The 16189-nt window shown below is 53.2% G+C and overlaps 1 protein-coding gene across 4 annotated transcripts in view; it reads right to left on the bottom strand.

Annotated features, from left to right (window-relative positions):
- The window catches only part of FSTL4 (follistatin like 4), a 399058-nt gene that overhangs the window by 104329 nt on the left and 278540 nt on the right, over positions 1-16189 (bottom strand). For all 4 annotated transcript variants that reach the window (XM_070517384.1, XM_070517383.1, XM_014856745.3 and 1 more), the window contains exon 6: positions 14849-14972. In XM_070517384.1, coding sequence (XP_070373485.1) covers positions 14849-14972 — 124 coding nt within the window. The remainder of the gene's footprint in view (positions 1-14848; positions 14973-16189) is intronic.

The raw sequence follows: 16189 nt of genomic DNA, 5'->3' as shown, positions 1-16189 counted from the left end.
TTAGACTTAGTCATGTGTAGCCTCATCACAGATGTGCTGGTGGGGACACTGCAGCCACGGCACCAGGGTTCGAATCCTTTGCCCACTGGGTCCCAGCGGGGTGACCACGGGCAAGTTACTTAATCTTTCTCTGCCTCCGTTTCCTTAACTCTAAAATGGGGATAAATGGTATCCTTTTCACAAGGATGGTTGTCACTAGATCAGATAACGTTGAACTGATTAACACTCAACAAATGTTATTAGTAATAACAAATGTCATAGCAGAGCCACTGGCCGCAGCCTTCTGCTGCCTGCCCCCTACATGTGAATACTGTTCACCTGACTGACCCCAGCTCCCTGTCCACTCATGGCCCACAGAAGCCCAGGGCTGGACACATGGAGCCTCAGGAAGTACTTGCCAGATGGGTCCTGGCCCAGATGGGATGAAGGCCCCTGAAGCTGCACTGCATCCTTCATAGGCTGCTGGGAAGGGCAGCAAAGGTGTTCTAGTGGGCTGGCCTTTGTGGGTCAAGATGCTGGGAGTGGGAGTGGGTGGGGTTGGGCTGGCAGTGCCCCCTCCTCTGAATATACTCCCCCTCCCCAAACCACAGGTACCTAAAAGGCCAATACCTGCCAAATTTGAGCTACCACTGGGCCCTGCTGAAACGTATGTTGGATACTGAAAGTGTATAGAATTACTTGAGTGGTAGTATACCTTAGCTTGGGCTCTGAAGCCAGACTCCTGGGTTCAGTCCTGACCTACAACTCTCTACCTCTGAGATGTGGGCAAGTTACTCCTGTGCTTGGTGCCTCCAGGCCTTTTCTGCAAAAAGGGGCTAGTGAGAGCTCCTCCCTCACAGGTGGTGTAAGGATTAATGAATTCACTTAGAACAGTGCCATGGCACGTGGTAAGCACTCAGTAAGCATCAGCTACTAATGCTATTATTATTATTACCTGTGATGACTTGTGTGGCTTCAGAAGCAAGCTCTGTAACACGTCATGGGCCCTGCCATGCTCTGCCTCTGGCCCTGGTCCCTCTGCACCGTGTCTTGAGTGCCCTGTCTGTCCACATGGCATTCACTCCATCATGGGAGAGATTCCCTGTTGTGCACCCCGAAATATTTCCTTAGTAAGCAACTTGTACACAGGGTGACGGGGCCAGCCTGCCTACCACTGTGTTCCCAGGGCCCTACTCAGCACTTGCCCGAGGCAGATTTTGGCACGACTGAACACAGGGAGCAAATATTCACCTGCTACTTCAATGAAGGAGCTCCCAATTCCTTAAAGGAGTGTTTACTCTGAGCTTCCTAACCTGTTGGTTTTGTTACTTCAAAGACCATGGCTGTCACATTCAAAGCTTCCTCCAGTAAATTAAGCCATAGTGCTGAGCCATTTGACACCTGCCAGGGGCGTCTCGGTTCACTCTGGAACTTACTGTCCTCTGCAGAGCCCGCAGGGACAGCTGGCTGCCAGGCCATCACCCTGCAAGCACACCCGCATCGGAGCAGCCCTGTCTGAGGATGAGGAATAGGGACCGGAGTCTGGGCGGCCATCCCTGTACATCGGGGAGACTGAGGCCTGGGCCAGGGCTCTTGTGGCTGTGCCATCGTAAGGACCACACTGCCCTCCTGTGATGCAGGCCAGTCCCATACCCTGGCCATCTTGGTGACATTGTGTTTGCAGACATCACAGAGCCTACAGGGTGCAGTCATCCTAGTCTGACACGGGCCTTTTAAAGTCGAGCTGCCCAGACTCTGAGCCTGTGAATATTTCATCTACCCAGCTGCCCGGCCAGGCTGCCCACAGCGGGGCTGGGGCCTACTGTCTGGAGGCCAGGGACCATGGGCTTGGGCTGGGTATGTGCTTTTCACTCCAAGCAAAACCAATAACCTCTCCTGACTTCAAAGGGAGGCAGGCACATGAGTGCGGAGGCTCAGGCAGGGCCCACACAGACAGATAACCCCAGTTTCTCCTCCTACGTCCATTTAACCCTGGGTTCTGTCCTCCTCTCCAAACCCACCACCACCCAGAGCCATTAATCAGCCACACAGCCAGCTGCTTTGAGTCTTCCCTCCTCCTGTCTCTGCTTCTCCTTCACAAGGGCTGCTTTTGAACTCGAACCAAGCAGCAGCTGGCAGGCGGGGAGGCAGGCAGGCTGCCGGGGGTCTGGGCATGAATAATCCAAAGTGGACAATCAGCTTCCAAATGATGGAGAGCTGACTCCAGGGCACCGGGAGCCCTGCTTGGCCCACACCTTCATTGGTAATTTAGAGAATGCAAGGAAAACATCCAAAGCGGAAGTGCATGGACGTCCCTCCCCAGTGAGATGCAACTACCAACTGCTTCTCCATCCAGCAGCAGCCGCTGCTCCCTTAAAGGCTACTCTGACAGCGCTTAGGTCTCCCACAGCCTCCCCTCCTCTTTGGGAAGGTGTGTGCACATCCTGGGCTGAGAGCAAGAGGAGTTAGATGCTCTGTGCTGGGTGGAGCTGGGGAGGGTGGGACCCAGGAAACATTCTCAAGACTTGAGCTGTCTGTACAGGATGCAATAAGACAGTCTGCAGGGTGGACACCTGCATTTAAGGGAAGATGCACCAGGCTGCCTCCGAGGTTCGCTTTGGTGTGACCACCACTGTCTCTTTCCAAACCCCACCTTCCTCATAGCCAACCCCCCTGCCAGCGAACAGTCTATGTTTTCTGTTTCTTCCCAAACCCAAAAGCCCTGAGCTTCATCAGGAAGTGCTAGCCATCAACTGTCCACCATTCTGCAGGATGGTAATTCTGGACGTGCCCCAAACCCTCGGGCCTCAAGGGTCCCTGGGGAGGGAGCTGCATCATTGCAGGTGTGGTCATGACACAAGTGGATGCTGGATTCAGCCCTCGTCTCACACCCACCCCTTCCCTGCAGGGTGGGGCTGTGGTCTGGGAGACATAACAACCACTGAGTCCACTTGTCCACTCAGCACCTCCAGGTGTCAGGCTGGCTGGGCCTCGGGCCAGCGTTGAGAGCTTTCTCCGTGACTTTATTTAACCTCTAGTCTTTTTCAGCCCAGCTCCTGACCCACCCCTGTTTGTCCTATCTGAGCCAGCCTTGGGTGGCTTCCTCTGACCCCTCAGTCCCCCACTTTGCCCCGTGCCCTGGGCGATGGTGGCCCCACATGTGGCCCGGGGCAGGTACTGCCTGGACAGAGCTCATCCTGGCAAGCTCCTCCTTGGCTGTCGGCTCACACCAAGGTGTTCCCAGGGTGCCCTCGGAGGGGTGGTCTGAACACACATGAAAGGCGGTGTTGTTCCTAAGCTGTCTTCTCCCCAACTGTGAACTTGCAGTCGAGCCCCGGCACGTTTCTAAGCACAGGCGCACAGAGGTGGACATTGCAGGTGGGCACTGACACCAGGGCTAGACAGGGAAAAGAGGAGTCTCTGGGAGTGCTTTGATTTGTGGGAGCTGAGAGGGGGCAATATTTGATGGGTTTTGGGCTTGAAAGGACAGTACCCTCCATGGGGGACCTGATCACTTAGGGAACATGGGGACACCTGTTCTGAGTGACAGGCCTGCTCCCTGGGGCCCATCCTCCCCTGTGGAGCTGAGGCCCATCAGTCCTAAGGGGCTTTCTTCATGGCATCATGGGACGGGACATGGGTAAAGGCCTCTGAAATCACCTGTGGCACGCGGCCTTCGGGATGCGGAAAGAAGATGCGGTGCAGGGGCCCTGCCCTCTGCAGCAGCACATGATGAAGGCCCTCAGAGAGTCTGCCTCACTGATCCCCCCTCCACCCAGCCCGATGTCACAGGTCATGGGGTCTCTCTGGATCTTGGCCTCTAGGGGAAGAAATGGAGACTCCAAAGGATCCTTTCTAGAGCAGGGCGTGTTCCCAGGGCCCTGAGAGCTCAGGTCTGCAATCTGCAGACCCAGCTTTGTGTTGGGCTCTGTGTTAGCCCCCTTGCAGGCCCCCAGCCTCCCTGGACCTCAGTTATCTTCAGACCTCAGGGTGGGGAGGACAGGCCTGCCAGGTGCCTGGCACAGTGGCTGGCACCTGGCGACTGCTCCCCCAGCGCTGGTTGCAGGAAGCAGCCTGCTCTGGAGGGCCATCAGCACCGCTCCAGCTGCGGGGCTCTGTCTGGAGAGGTTTGAGAGCCTTCAGGAAGACAGGTGAGCCCAGAGAAGGCACTCCGAGGAGCCGCCCACCCCTCCCACTTCCTGTGGAGGGGGCAGAGTCCTTTGGGCCCCATTTCCACTCCCACCTGGATGCGATTTGCAATCCCAACAAGTGTACAAACAGTTGTTGTGCCTAAAGCATCTGTCTGAAGACAAACGCCCGTGCCATCTGGAGAAGAACTGCTCTCTGAGGGTTCAGCCCGCAGGCTGCCTGGGGCCGCTCACACACCAGGCTCCCTCCCACCTTCACTGGGCAGATCGCAAGGACTGTGGAGTGGGAAGTGGGATGGGGCAGTGCTGGAGGGGTGGGAATTCTGGCCCAAGCCCGAAATGGAAAACCATTGCCAAGTAGCCTCATGTTTTGAAGAGCGACAGTAGGCCACTTAGTGGTGGTGCCCAAACCAGTCAGTGGCCCTCAGAGCATCTTCCCTGTCAGCCTGCAGGCAGCAGAAGCCTCGGGATTCATCGGAAAGTCTGTGCAGAGGAGAATGAGCCTGACTTCCTGCTTGTACCTCGGCTGAGTCCAGCCACTGGTTCAACAAACTGGTTACGTATTTCCTTATCCCAGGACCAATCTGGATACCACGGGTCCTAAGATGACAGCAGCTTTCATAAGTAGAGGCCAAAGTCCAGGGCCCCCAGAATCCTACCAAATTCTGTGTGAGCTAAAATGGGAATTCGGGGCTCGGAGCATATGGCTGTCACAGCAGGCTTGCCTCCTACCCAGAACCGGAACATGTGCCCCTCCATCAGTGGGGAACACTCCCACATTCCCACTCCACTGCAAAGGGCATTTTAATCCCACTCTGCTACTTGGCCTTGGGCCTCCTCACAGCATCCAGCCTGGCTGCCTCCAGGAGGCATTTGGTAAGGACTTGTCAGATGCCATAAAGGGATCTAAAGGTGGCTTTGCACTATCCAGGGGAAGGCCAGCTTTTGGGGAAGAACGAGTCCCGCCAGGACAGCAGTGAGTGAAAGGAAGCATGGGTGGGAACTTCTCTCCAGACCCAGACATCCAGCTCACCCAACACCCCTGTGGAACCATGGTGGGCTGCTAACCCTGGCTAGTGCCACGTGTGGGCAATGGGATCACCTCCACTGCCACAGAGAACCCCTGACTCTGTTCTTCATTCTCTCTGGGAACTGCCACAGCTGCTCTCAACCTTTTCTCTTCACTACAATGAAAAAAAACCCATCACGGTCTTTAACCCTTTCAACAATGTTTATCAAGCACCTACTACACACCAGGCTGAACATCCACCTTATGGAAAACTTTAGGCTTCTCTCTCCCACTCCTTGGCCCTCCAGCTGGAACAAAAGGCCTCAGGCATTAACAATGTAGCCTGCTCTCAGATCAGCCCCTACTCTCTCTTTGCCCTTTTTGCCTTCTGGGTTTGATACTGCCTGGTCCCTTCTGCTGCTATCTTTGTTCAGGCACTCTTGGTCCCAAGGCCTCTGCCTATATATCAGCCACCTACCACCTACCTGGCCCTCCGCCCCCACCCCCACCCCCACTTCAGCCCAGAGGGAGGGACCGGTAGGGGCTGGGCTAGAGGCAGCCTCAGCCTTTGGGGCTGGAGAGCTGCTCAATGACAGTCCTGCTAAGGTAAGGACCAGGAGCTGGTAGTGTTGCTGATGCAGAGGAAACCTAAGGTGGGTCAGTGGCCTGTGGTCTGGGGTCTCCAACTAGCCCCTCATGTGCCACGTGAGTGCCAGCTTCAGGCAGGCAGCAACAGTTTGGGCATGCTTGCCCTTCCCTTTTCCTTTCCCAGGAGAAGAAGCCTCTCTCTGCCCATCCAGGTTCTATCTTTCCCCAGGGCCTGGCTCTCCAGCCACCTCCTGCCAGGGGCCACCCTGGTGCCAGGCTTCTGAGTGCCCTCAATCCCCAGTGTGGCCCACATGCTGCCCCCCGTTAGTTGCTTTGCCTATGTGAGGGGAGGTCTCTTGTGTCCTCTGCCCCCTAGCACCTTGTTCCTTGTGTAGCCCACAAGCGGGGCCCACGTAGTGGTGGTGGGGTCCTGCAGGGCACTGTCACAGAGCCTGAAAAAGAGTGGGTAGAGAGGAAAGAGAGACCACAAGGCAGAGGACAAGTGATCTGTGCTCCAAGAATCCTTCCTGGATACATACAGCCTTAGAGAGGGCTCGCCTCTCAGAAACACACCAGGTAGGCCTTCTCCACACCTCAGAACACTTGGGGTCTCCAGGTGCCACAGAGCCCACACCACCCACCTGGGCCACACCTGCACTGAGGAGAGGGTGCTGCTGGCAGGACCAGGAAGCAACGGGGCTGGGGCCCTGCATTGCCTTCATCTGGCTTTCTGGGCTCTTCCCTGGAGCCTAGGGGGCAGCTTCAGCATTTGAAGAGCCCTTTGGAGGTCTGGGCTCTGGATGGCTCGGTCATTTACATCCTAAGCCTTTCCAACACTCCAATCGCAGGGAGGAAGCTTGGAAATCGGTAATGTGACCTTCAGTGCTTAATTGCATGTTGAAATCCTCACAAAAGCTTTGCAAAAGCACTGAGATTTACGAGGACAATACTGCGCTATCCTGATAAAAAAGCTGACATTTAAATGCTCTCATTTTATATCTTTATAACGAAATTCTTTGTTTCCTCTCCATTTCTGAGTATTTACTAACATTTAGAGAGCTCTCTGTTCCATGCAAAATTTCAGGTTTCTCCGTGGTGCATAACACGAGACTGGGCTGTGTGACCCGTGAGCATAAGACCCAGACCTTGATCTGCAGCCTGACCCAGAATGGTGAGAAACAAGGTATCCAGCCACCCCGCCCCTGTCTCTCCCTCCAAGAGGAGGGTTTAAAAAAATGACCAAAATATCATGTTTTAATGAGTTTTCTTTGCAATTTGTATATAATAGATTTTCAATAACAACCTGTAATTAGTTCATTTTCTACTATTCAATTGCTCTGCATAGAGGCCATTGACAGCTTCCAGCTGGGATCTTTAAAAATGGAAAGTGCTTGAAGACTCAGCTCCAGACAATGAAAGTGCTGGGCCTGACAATGCAGCTGTTAGGAGCAAACCACTGGAGATGGGAAAGAGGAGGTCTGGGTTTGAAACTTCCAAGAGGAAGAAGAAACTGGCAGAGGAAGAGATGGCCAGCAAGCAGCAGTTCTGGCTCAGACCTGACAGCTCCATGGTGTGATGAGGGGTGAAACTGTCCCACCCCAGAGCCCTGTACATGCACAGGGGGCCCATTCTGTCACCCCTGCTCAGCATGGGGGTGAGGCACTCATTGGACACTCATTGGGCTGCCCATGGCTTTCAAGCACAGCCAGTGCCGTTGGAGGCGCAAGCACACCCTCAGTCGTGTTTCTGCCTTCACAGAGAAGAGAGAGCCTGGAAGGACAGAGTTCAGACTCTGGAGCATTGCTTCCTTGAGGTCTTAGACCACAGCCCTGCCCGCTCTTTGGTCCTGGCAGTCATCACTAGAGATCTGAAGGCTCTGGTGGTGAGCGGGGTGTCTAGGGCCAAGTCCAGCTCTCCAGCTGATAGTCAGTGCCCTCTCAGCGTGTTGCCTGAGCTGGCACACCAGCAGTGCTGGGGCCTCCCCAGCAACTCCCACAAGGCTGGAGGCAGCCTCTGCAGGTCCAAGCCACGCCTGCCTTCTCCTGGCCCCGCCTCTCCGTCTGAGTTGTGTCCTCTGGGGCCCCGCCAGGCAGCCATCCCCACTCATGTGAGGCTCCTCGCTCAGCCCGAGCCCTCTGCCCCTCCCTGTCCGGGTCGCCCTTCTGCTTGCCTGTTGCCTGGTTTTCTCCAACCCAGTGTCCAGTCCTCCGCTCAGTGTCCCTTCCTGACCTCTCCGTGGAGAGCAGGTCCTCCCTGCCAACCCCGCACCCCATTATTCTCTGTCCCAGTTCCCACTTTGTGTGGTTGTTGTCTGTTTCCCCACTGCCTCCCTGCTGGACCTGCAAGCTCCCTGCCGCAGGGCCTGGGGGTCTTGCCCACAGCTGTGTCCCCTGCCCGGTGCAGGCCATGGAGTGGGCTCTGCGAGTGATTACTGACCTCACACTTTTTCCTCCTCCAAAGCTTCCCAGTCTGTTTCTGGACCTTTCCTCATGCAGGCCTCCCCGCCTGGCCAGGCTCCTCGGAAATGTTCTGGTCAGGTGGCCTGCTCCTTAAATGGACGCTGCACTCCGAGTGTGCATGAATGGCCAGAATGGGCCTGCACCACCTGCCCGAGCGCTGGCCCTCCTTCCATAGTGCCTGACCCACACCAGCTTCAGGGGCAGACATGCCCATTCTTCTCACAGCGACCAACAACGGTGCTGCTTCCTGGCGCTGACCCGAGTCAGGGAGCTTGGGTCTCTGTGCTCAGTGGTTTTGCTCAGGAGGCCTGCCCTCCCATTCTGCCAGGGCCCAGCTTGGGAGGCCTCGAGCTGTCAGGGTCTCCAGTTTTCAGCAGGACATGCTGTGTCTTCCCTTTGTGAGGCAGCCTCAGGTGGGAGGGAGGTGGCCATGGGGTTGTCCTGAGTGTTTCAGGTTCCTAGGAGCAGAGCTCAGAGGAAATATAAAGCCACATTCTATGCTAATGAATTATTTCCCTAGGTGCATGGATTTGCACAAAGACGGCAAAGCAGACCTCCTGGTGGGGTGGCAGGAGCCAGAGGGCCTGAGGATCGACCTCCGCAGCCAGGGTCTGCTGCCTCCACCTTGGATGTGGCCATGGGCTGCAGGTCTGAGAGTGGCATGGAGCAGGAGCCCTTATCTCCACACACAGTTGTCGGAGGTGGAGGGAATTAAGCAGCAGGCTGGTGGCCTAAGAGCCCAACAGAACACTCACCCCGAGGAGGGCTGGGCCAACTAGTGGCTCTGGGAGCTCTATGGAACGAGCAGTTTTGTCCTTATTAAGGGAGCATTGGGCCTATGTGGGCCTCAGGGGCTCACCCCACACCCTGGTCACTCATCCAGTGGATCAGGGATGTTGGGGCTGCTGGGGCAGCCACAGGGGTGCCTTTGGTGGCCTGGTCTGGCCAGGCTGGTGCTTCCCCACCAGGGGTCCTAGCTGTGGGGCCCCAACAAGGCACTTCCTCTGCTCCCCCTGAGGACATGCAAAGGCCCTCTGAGACCCTTGGTGACAGTCACATTGTGTTTGGCCCCCTCTGCTTGCCAAGGGTATTTCTCCATATACTTTATCCCCCTCACTGAGCGAACACTTACCAAGGGCTTCCTAGGTGGCAGACCCCATGCTAGGCATGAACACATGGTGAGCAAAACAGCCTCTGCCCTCATGAAGCCTGTGGTCTAATGCAGGGCCACATGACAATGACATGGCACAGGGTGACGGAGGCTGGGAGGAGGGGCTGCGGGAACACACAGAAATCTTTGTCATCACCATCACCACCTCCATCACTGACCTACTGGGTTAATGTTAACTTAGCACATACCATATGCTAGGTATGATTCTAATCCCTTTACATGTATTATCTCATGTAGTCCTGAGCAAATTTATGTGGTGGTTTTATGCCCATTTTACAGGTGAGGAACTTGAAGCCCAGCTTAACCTCCGGTAAAGAACTATCCAAGGTCACATAGCTGGTAAGTGGCAGAATGAGGATTCGAACTAGGTGTGACCTAGTCCATGCTCTTAACCATCAGGTCACAGCCTTGTTACTGTGCAGAGATGAACCCAGGGCTATGGGCACACAGAGGAAGGTATGTGGGTCGCGGTGGAGGGAAGAGAAATTGAGGAAGACATCCTGGAGGAGGAGACCTCTGAGCTGGGACTTGAAACTTAGGGAAACCCGCTGAGGGCACAGTGAGATTCTCCTCACTGGAGAATGCTGATGAATTGCAAAGTGTGTTTAAATGCATGAGAAGGTTCTGTATTCAGGCATTTGGGTCTAATCCTGGTTCTGCTAGCTGCTGGCTGTGTGACTTTGGGTTAGCTACCTAACTTCTCAGAGTTTCAGTTTCTTCATCTATAAAATTGGGACATAATACACAGTGCTGACACACGACAAATGTTAGGTATTGCTTTACACAACCAGAGTATAAAGAGCCCATTATTAACTAAAGCGATATTGACAAGTGAAATCATTCAGATGGCACATTGACTTTGGCTGCAGGGGCACACAGTAAGCTCACACGGAAGCCTCCTTGGATCCCCTCTCTCTACCCTTGAGGTGATGAGCAAGCACCCCCACCTCTGTCCTTGGGAGGGGTGGCGAGACTCACAGCTCCTTCTGTCTTCTAATTCTCCACTCCTCCTCTGGCCACTCCAATGTAACTGTTTAATGCCCTTGTAAATGAGGCACCAAGGGCAGTGGCTCAGTTTTTTTGCTCGATTGATTTGCAAGTCCTGTGGGAGGTGACCAGTTTCTCCCTTTGGTGTTAGGGGAGTCATCACACGAATAGTCTTAGCCTCAGCCGACACCGAGACCAGCGTACCGGTACCACTTGCTCACCAGACTCAAGAGCCAAATAGATTCAGATAAAATTTTTGATAAACCCCATGCTATCTGAAATTTTGTTACTCATGATCCCAAACCCAGTAAGCAAATGGAGTGGGATAAAGTGGTACCCTCGCCATCTAAACTCCTTGTCTGAACTCACTCACACGGATAAAAAGCCAGATTGATTCGGGGGAGGGAAGCTTCCCGTTGTTTTATTTTGCCATCCTGCTCATCACCGCAGGGCTATGAAAACTGACTAAGACAATGCGTCTGGCACGGTGTCTGGCACAGTGTTTGGCCTGTGCCTGCCGTTATCCCTTCCAGAGGATAATGATGTGTGAAGTGAAGCTGCAACATCCTTTCATTTTGCAGCAACAATGGCAGAAAAACAGCTGTAAATTCACCAGTGACCATCTCATCTGTTTCACAGAGTTGCCCTGGATACAGAGGTATTGCAATAAGCAAATTACATCACTGTTTTCCTTTCTGCTTGACTAGAGCTAAGGGAGGGCATCTGACTCCCGCACAGCCAGCTCCTTGTGGTCCTCCTGACACGGGTTCTCCTCCTGGACACTATGCATTGTGATCCCGGAACATTAACATGGGAAGCCCTTTATCCTGCACTGCTAGGTGCTCAACCCTTCCTTTGCATCCAACACATTGCTCTCACAGGATTAATTAAAAGGACAGGTGTCTTTCTAAAACACAGAAGAAACTTATAATGAATTTAAAGTGAGAGAAAAATCCTCCTTTAAGCAACATGTTTTTCCCATAATCCCAACCCAAGCATTCAGAAAAGTGCAAAAACATGCATTATTGAAAAGCTTTTTAAATGAGCAACTTTTAGATTAATTTATCATGAGGAACAGACAGGGCTGGTAAGCATCTTGCTCCCCAGTGACCATGGAGCCTGGGTCTCTGCCTCACAGCAGGGACTGGTGGTCCTGCAGCTGGTTTGGGGAGGAGGGAAGGGTCGAGGGCACGTGCTGAGGGGTCTTTAGTTCCAAGTTCAGCCTGTGATAGGGAAAGCCAAAGCAACCTGAAGAGAGGAATGGAAGAAGGAATGGAATGGAGGAAGAGAGGGAGGCCACCCTTATGTTTCACTCCTGTCACTGCACAGAGATGGGTGATGAGAGCCGTAGCGCCATCTGAGAGAAAGAGACTGAACTGCCTGCCATGGCTAAGGGACCTGGCCTCTGCCCTCCTCTCTTGGGAGGGGCCACCTGTTCTGCAGAGCCAGAAGGAGGGTGCAGCCCCACTGTGAACCACCTAAGCTGAGTATGGCAGCCCCCAGCCATGGGATTCTTGGCACTGGCGTCAGCCACCTGCAGACAATGGCAAAGAGTGGCCCAGCCTGGGCTAGGCCAGCTGCATGAGAAGACATCATTTAGGGGAGACCCACCCAACACCATGAACTTGTAAATACAACCCACCTGTCCAGGAAAAAGGCCTCCAAACACATCCTTTAATAGAGAGACCGAGCCCATGCCAGGAGTCACCCCACAGACTCTGCCCTGCCTAGTACCCAAGGACCTGGCAAAGTAGACTAGAAAATACAATTTTAAAGTCTCAACCTCTGCTAGCCCATCAGCTCCAGTATTTAAAATTAAATCCAAAATGTTGTTGCTGAAACATTTGAGATATTACTTTCTGAGTTTTAGTGAGATTTCTTTAATGCCCATTGATTTCTGGGTAATAAGTTGTACCTATAAGTCTCATTTCAATTACCTATTTAACATTCACTGAACCATAAATCCATTCCCAGAGCTATGTGAATGCAGAGTTCCCATGACTTTAAAAAACCATTGATCCCCGTGTGCTCCTGGTGGCCACATGTCAAGTCTTTATAGTGGATTAACTCATTCTGTGGCTTTCTTCATGGCTGCGAGTTTACATTTTATTGCATATTTATTATTTGGGTAGGGCTGTGATGAATGGTTTGGCTGTCTGGTTCAAAAGAAGTCCAAGGCGACAATAGAACCTAATTTGCTTTAAAAATGATGATTATAAAGCTTTTCAAACAATAATCTAGGGATCAAGGACGAATAATCCACATTGCTCTCTATCGATACATGGCTGGAGGTGAGGTGACGATGTCCCTTCTTTCCCAAGGGCAGCTCAGGTTTATAATGACCCTTGTTAGGGAGGCCAGGTGGCCTTCTCTTTCATCGGGGGCAACAGGGATGCTTCCACCTCCTCAAGAGTAAAGCCAACAGTCTCCTGTTCAGCCCCAGACTGATTCCCAGGAACAGAGCTCAGGAAGCAGAGGCTTCTGCAATACCGGGTACCAGGATGGTGCCTGAGCAGTGCCATTCTCTGCTTAACGATGCCACCGTGGGACATCTGAGTGGTGGTGACTGGTGTATACCCCAAATTCCTGAAGGCCAACCTTGGCCCCTGACTCTTAAAATGTACCCACCTTTTCCTTCATAGTGCCTTTTGCAGAGGGGCCTGAGCACAGAAAGCATTGCTGGGAATATCTCAGAACTGTCCCCAGGACACACGCTGCTGCTTTCCCCGATGGGTAGGGCTGCTCTCTTGGCCATCTGCCCTGACATCTACTCTTCTTGTTCATGTCTGTGGGATTGGAATCATCGGGGGTCTCGGTTTGGGGGAAGGTGGAGGGAGAGGATACTGCAGGAGGTGGACGCTGAGGACAGGAGGGAGGGTCTTGTCCAGTGTGTGCAGGTCAGTGCTTAACAATTGGCTCTCCAGAGGAAGAAAGCACCTCTCCTCTGCTTTTGTAGCATTTGTATGGTGTAAATTTCCATGGTGTAAATACTCCCACTACCGCTGATTTGAAGCTACCAACTATACAATTATTTGCTTTGTGAAAGTCCTGAAGATCTAACCATCGGCTCTCATGAGCTAGGTCTATTGAGTTGCTGGGTTCTTAGAGATTTATTGCATGGAATAAGCTCTTTGATCCACACAGCAAACACCATCCACATGCAGGTTAAGCCCTCCAGACGTTCACACCTTATGATGAACTACTCCACGTAGACAGGCGTTTTAATAGTGAGCAGGGAGGAGGAGGAGGCTGGGGAACCGAACCGCATCGTGGGATATCAAGCAGGGCCCTGTAACTGGGGGTTGGGCTTTGGTCCTTGGCAATAAGGATGCCATGAACTGGAAAGGCACTGCTTGCGTCAAGCTCACGGGCATTTCCCACAGGGAGGAATCACACTCGTTTCTCTCCTCTTATTCGCAAGCACCTCTTCTACCTGCCACAAGAGTCCTTCTTGCCAACGAATCACAAGGGCTCCTTCTCAGGCCTTGTGAATGGAATAACAGCAGCACAAAGAGATGTCAACAGGAAGCAGGAGTACCTTTCTGAAAAACAGAACTCCAGGTAGCGGTTGGCGTTGGGGGTGTAGATGCCGGGGTCTGTGGCTCAGGGTACTAGTGCAGCCTGGGAGTCTCGCACCTACTTTCCAAATTCCAGGGCCTGCAGTTAGGAGCTGGGAGCTTCACACAGGGTGCATACGTTACCTGCTTTAAGCAGAGCCTGAATGCTGTCTGACATAAAGGGGCTTCATCTCTTGGGGCCAAGAATGGTCCCTCTTGTCTCAAGTTTGTGCTCAGCACTGCTTTTCCCTCTCCTCGCTGCTGACCTCTGTCTGGAGCCTTCTGGGGCTCGTTCTCGCATCTCGCGTCTTTTGGAAGCCCTGTCCCAGCTCCATCTACGGTTGACACGAGCTAATCTCTTGGAGGAGCCCCTCAAGGAAAGACACAGGTCCTTGGCTCATCCTACCCACTTGCGATAGGCACCGGGACGCCCCAGAAGGTCCACTCCCAGCACTTCCTCTCTTCTCACACAGAGCATCTCCCTTCTGTTCTCCAGGGATTCCCCGCCTCTCTTCAACCTGGACCTTCACTCTCCATCGTCCCTCTCCTGCTGGCCGAGTCTCCAGAACCCTCCTGCAGGATTTGCCTCCAGGCAGGGATTCCCAATGGGGCCAGGCCACAGCCTGGGGATACCCCTAAATCTGCTCCCTCCATGTGCAGTTAGAGAATCCCCCAGGGGTGTCCCGCAGTGCCCTCCCAGCCACACTTAAATCGCAGTCCTGGGTTCCTCTAACGACAGTGAGAAGAGCTTTTATCCAAAAGGAACAGAGCCAGCGTCCCTCTCCCCACCCTTAAAGCTCAGGCTTGTGGCAAAACAAATTCAACTGCTTTCACCTATAAAAGAAGCCAATCTTGGACACAACTGAATACAGACTCCAGACCCTTGACATCATTTTGGTGCAGGAATGCCTGTGGAAACAATCCCATTTGCCCACTGGGGCCTGACTTACGGAAGGCTGTGTAGAACTCATGGAGGGTCAGGGAGCCGTCCTTGTTGTAGTCATCAAACCGGAGGAGGTCACCCGGTGAGCACCCCAAGAAGTCCTCCTCCAGGTCCTGCTCCTTCAGCACGTGCTGCGGGCAGGCAACAGGGCCAGAGTCAGAGCGAGTTCAGAGCTGTGGGCATTGCTGGGAAACGGCTCAGGCTGTGCCACTGCCTGAGGGAGGGGGAGGACTCCAGCACCTGAAGCTTTGTTTTTGTCTTGTCTGAGCCTCTCATTTTATAGATGAGAAAACTGAGGCTCAGAGAGGGCAGGGGACTCTCCCAAGATCACACAGTGGTTGGGGCAGAGTTGGGATTAGTGTTCAGTCTGGGCTGACAGACCCCAGACAGTCTGAGACGGGAAGGGTCCTTGAGGCTACCAGTCCATCCCTTCATGCTATAGATGCAGAAACAGATAAGAGAAGGGACCTGATGAGATAAACCCAGCAAACAGTGGCTGAACTCAGCATGGGAGCTGAGGTCTCCTGGCTCCCAGCTGTGGAGAGCTGGAAGGTCGTTGCTCCACCAGTGTGTCCCTCCCCACCCTCCACCACCTCTTAGCAATCTCTGGGCAGCTCCTCCTAGCTGCAGCACAGCGTCCCAGAAAGGGGCAGCCGCTGTTCTACTGACATAGGCCCGAGGCCCCATCTCTGCCTGCCCTGTCCTGCCGGGGACACAAATGTTTGCTCTTGGGATTCTGACACAGGGGCCATGGGTGGGCCCTTGTGAACTCCTTCCTGGACGTGGCTTGGGCCGCAGGGCACAGAGGCCTCCCCAACATGACCAGCCACATGCCACGAGGTGACTAAGGATAGAAATTCCAGGCGCCCTCACTCAGCTGGAGCCAGAGGCTGGTGGTGCATCTGGAACTAGAGTCTTGCCAGGAAAATGATCAGAATAAAATCTCAGGAGAGAGGAAATAATTTCATTTTGTTTTAAGGGAGACAGAGGCATTTTCTCTTTATTTAACAGTCTCAGCTTGGCCTGCTATATTAAAGGCAATTTAATGTGATAATGTTAAAAAAATGACCCTTCACCCGGCAAGTGAGAGTGTTCGATAAAAGGGAGATCAACCAGAACGCCCGAAATCAATCTCCCAAAGATGTAAATTTCCCTTTGTCCATTTCTGCATCGGAAATTGATTAACTTTTCATATGACCAAGTTTTTCCCCAACGCATTTGATTCAGTGTCAAGGAAAGGCCCACATTAGCTGGGCTCTGCTTGGCAGGTTTATGAAATGGATTTTAAATACATTAAATTTTAAAGAGGAAATCATAGTCCAATTACCACGCCTGTTAATGGCTTCAG

The sequence above is a fragment of the Equus asinus genome, chromosome 9 (genome assembly GCF_041296235.1).
Source record: "Equus asinus isolate D_3611 breed Donkey chromosome 9, EquAss-T2T_v2, whole genome shotgun sequence".
Classification (NCBI taxonomy): Eukaryota; Metazoa; Chordata; class Mammalia; order Perissodactyla; family Equidae; genus Equus; species Equus asinus.
The sequence above is the reverse complement of the archived record's forward strand: the minus strand, read 5'-3'. Positions and strand labels throughout refer to the sequence as shown.